The following is a 1,789-nucleotide window of genomic DNA, read 5'->3' as shown; positions in this document are numbered from 1 at the left end:
TTGTTTCAGCTGGCTCGACTCGTGTTTCACCGACGCAATCCATTGATAAGCCAACAAACTTGTTGGGCAGATCTGAGCAAGCAAAAAAACACACAAAAAACAGACAGAAAACTAGCAAAGGTCAATGCCATTCAAAGAATCTTGTGGCTGAAAGGAACCGAAGACATCGAATCAACGATGGTCTTTTTGCTCTACGTGCTTTAGTCCCCAAAATTTCCAAGGTTGGTTTATTATGTTTCATGAATTTTATTATTTCTAATTGTATAACTTATTAATATGAATCTTGATCAGATGAATAGAGCTGCCATAGTTGGAGATGCGATCGATTACATAAAGGAGTTACAAACTAATATTCAAGAACTTCAACAAGAGCTTGAAAGATTGGAAGAAGATGATTCCAAATCCAATGTGGATGAATTAGAGGTTTGCAAACCGAAAGAACATAGTCTTGTTTCGACAACATCAGACAGAAAAACCGAGGTATGGTCTTGTTTTTGAGTGAATATTTATGTATGTAGTTAAAAGATTTAGATGACAAATCTTTAAGTGTGTTGTTTAATGAAGGCTCAAGTGGAAGTATACCAAATTGGGGCTAAAGATTTCTTGCTTAAACTAGTTTGTGGCAAACAACAAGGGGGCTTCCAGAGAATGATTGAGATTGTCAATTCATTGGGGCTTCAAGTACTTGATATCAATGTGACTACTTGCTATGACAAAGTGTTGAACATTCTCAAAGTAGAGGTATGATTGACAAATGACAAGATTACCCCTTGATAAATGACAAATTTTCTAACAAATATGTAGTTTTCTTGATAAGTGTTTGATAACTGTTTTTTGATATGATTGTGAAGGCTAAAGGAAAACACGTTGCGGCCAAAAGTTTGAAAGATTCGTTGCTAGATAGTTGGATGCCTCGTGTGCTTGGCGATAACACCAGATTGGGCGATTGATGTGGGAATTGTGATCGCGAAGATAGGAATAGGTATAACCAAACCATCAGTATGACAAAATATTGATAATATATATATAAGTTAGGGTTTATTGTAAGTCACGGATCGTAACTTTCTCTTTATACCTATGCATGAGATGTCAACACACAATTGATTTATTTTGGCACACGCGTTTTTAATTGTAGTATATATAATATGTAAATGAATGAGATTAAATAAGCCTAAACTAACGAACATAAATAAACATAAACGAAGGAACGTAAATGGACAAACATAAAACATTCATGAGGGTAAGTGAATAAACGAAGCGACTGTTCCTCTTCATTGGTTTAACTAAAATAAAAGAGTAAAGTGTCATTTTCGTTTTTGTGGTTTCGCAAATAATACGAATTTAGTCCAAAAAGTTTATTTTTTGCATATGGACCCTCCACGTTTCCCAATTCTTGCCAATTACATCCAAATCACTAACCCTGTTAAATTGAACCGTTAACTCAGGGGTAGATATGGCTTTTCACTCTTTCTTTATTACATGAGTACAGTGCCAAAATCATCCCTGAAGTTTGGTCACATTTGCTAATTTCGTCCAAAAATATTTTTTTTTCGCAATTAGACCCTCAATGTTTCCCAACTGTTGCCAATTTGGTCCAATTTGTTAATTCAGTCTAAATTTAACGTTAACTCAGGGGCGTTACTATCCTTTTACATATGTGTTTACATTGTTATTCTTATTACGCTGAGCTAAACCCTTATATGACCAAAAGTAAAGAAGAATAAACAAACGGATAATATATTGGATTCAAACATAGGAATCGTGAAATGTATATATCATCAAACAAACA

General features: G+C 34.4%; 1 protein-coding gene across 1 annotated transcript; it reads left to right on the top strand.

Moving 5' to 3' along the window:
* Positions 1-5: 5 nt before the first annotated feature.
* Positions 6-950, top strand: LOC143564524 (transcription factor ABORTED MICROSPORES-like; the record flags this gene model as incomplete). The annotated part of the gene is made up of 4 exons (XM_077051775.1): positions 6-221; positions 292-480; positions 565-741; positions 852-950. Coding segments are annotated over 4 exons (681 nt in total), but the record flags the coding sequence as incomplete, so codon positions are not given.
* Between the last annotated feature and the right edge of the window lie 839 nt (positions 951-1,789).

Source organism: Bidens hawaiensis, unplaced genomic scaffold (assembly GCF_021521415.1).
Source record: "Bidens hawaiensis isolate Kalapana, Puna unplaced genomic scaffold, B.hawaiensis_p1.1 tig00022011_1, whole genome shotgun sequence".
Lineage (NCBI taxonomy): Eukaryota > Viridiplantae > Streptophyta > Magnoliopsida > Asterales > Asteraceae > Bidens > Bidens hawaiensis.
Note: the sequence above shows the minus strand (reverse complement) of the source record. Positions and strands in the feature narration are given on the sequence as shown.